General features: G+C 37.0%; 1 protein-coding gene across 5 annotated transcripts in view; it reads right to left on the reverse strand.

The window, feature by feature from the left end:
* SLF2 (SMC5-SMC6 complex localization factor 2) overlaps positions 1-1734 on the reverse strand; it is a 61189-nt gene that overhangs the window by 20406 nt on the left and 39049 nt on the right. For all 5 annotated transcript variants that reach the window (XM_037739520.1, XM_017531233.1, XM_017531234.2 and 2 more), the window contains exon 13: positions 1260-1436. In XM_037739520.1, coding sequence (XP_037595448.1) covers positions 1260-1436 — 177 coding nt within the window. The remainder of the gene's footprint in view (positions 1-1259; positions 1437-1734) is intronic.

Consider the following 1734-nt stretch of genomic DNA (forward strand, 5'->3'; position numbering starts at 1 on the left):
TTCTCCTGCCTCAACCTCCTGAGTAGCTGGGATTACAGGCATGCGCCACCATGCCCAGCTAATGTTTTGTATTTTTAGTAGAGACGGGGTTTCACCATGTTGACCAGGATGGTCTCGATTTCTTGACCTCGTGATCCACCCACCTCGGCCTCCCAAAGTGCTGGGATTACAGGCGTGAGCCACCGTGCCCGGCCTATTCCAGTATTTTTAAAAGCCTAACACCTGGCTGGGTGTGGTGGCTCATGCCTGTAATCCCGGCACTTTGGGAGGCTGAGGGAGGTGGATTACTTGAGGCCAAGAATTTGAGACCAGCCTGGCCAACATGGTAAAACCCGGTCTCTACTAAATACACAGAAATTAGCTGGGCAGGGTGGCATGTGTCTGTAGTCTCAGCTACTTGGGAAGCTGAGGCATGAGAATCACCTGGATCCGGGAGGCAGAGGTTGTACTGAGACAAGATTATGCCACCAAACTCCTGCCTGGGTGACAGGGGATGCTGTCTAAAAAAAAAACAAGTCTAACACCCTCAAAATATGTATTACTATTGTATATTAATTTTTTAAAAAGGGTCGATTGTACATTAGACAAGATTATGTTTCAATAATTAGTGATATTATACTTTGTCCTACTTTTGCATATTTTAATTTTTCCACCAAAAGATTGAAAAATATAATTTTTAAAAAGGCCTAACAAAAATTATACATGTTGATCCTCCATATGGTTGCAGAAGTTCACTTCGAATTCTTATTGTAGGAATGACTCACTCCATCATTTCATTTAGGTCTCTGGTCAAAAGTCATTTTGGAAAAGCTCTTTCCTGACTGCCTTATATGAAATAGCATAGCATCTGGCTTTGCTATACTCATGTCCTGCTTTAATTTAATTTGTAGTACTTTACTACCTGACATGATATAATCAACATTTACTTGTTTATCTAGCCCTTTGACTAGGACAAAAGCCCCATGAAGGCAAAGGTTTTGTCTCTTTCACAGCTCAATCTCTAGCAACTATATTAATGCTTAGTCCATAGGAAATCCCCAATAAACATATTTTTGTTGGATGAAGAGCTGCAGTTTTAGAAAAAATTCAATTATCATGAATTTAAACAATATAGCTCCAGCAAACAGTCCCTCCCTCAGTTCATTTTTAATCTGCCAAAGATCTTAACTGAGTTTAGAAACAGTATTAATTTCACATGCACTATGAGTCAAACTGTAATGCTATATAAAAAACTAATAATGAAGTTTTAAGTAACATACCTTTGTGTTCCAATCTCTGATGTTTTTCATCAGGTTTATCAGGAGGCTTTGAAAGTCTACTAGAGGAATCTGTTTCAGCTGTTTTTCCAAACTCATTTTAAATAACATTAAAATCAGCAACATTATTTCACGATCCTGGTAACCTTCTGGATGTATAGATGTACACAAGCCCAGAAACTGTTTAACATAAATGCACAGACAAAAATATTTTAGGAGGTATGTTTTACTTTTAGAGTTTTACTTATAAATCTTTTTGACAAAAGATACAAAAAAGAACTATACAGAAAACATCAGATGTCTAGAGAAAAGAAGGCAAGAACTACTCAATAGTTGAATTAAGTGGCATTTTCTTCTCCATTTTCCATTTTCGACATTTTCTTAACAGTTCAGTATCACTGATTCAATTCAGCCACTAAAAATGTTTCACATTGTCGTTAACTCTCTCTCCTTTTTTTTTTTTTTTTTTTTTTTTTTT

Source organism: Cebus imitator, unplaced genomic scaffold (genome assembly GCF_001604975.1).
Source record: "Cebus imitator isolate Cc_AM_T3 unplaced genomic scaffold, Cebus_imitator-1.0 Scaffold71, whole genome shotgun sequence".
NCBI lineage: Eukaryota > Metazoa > Chordata > Mammalia > Primates > Cebidae > Cebus > Cebus imitator.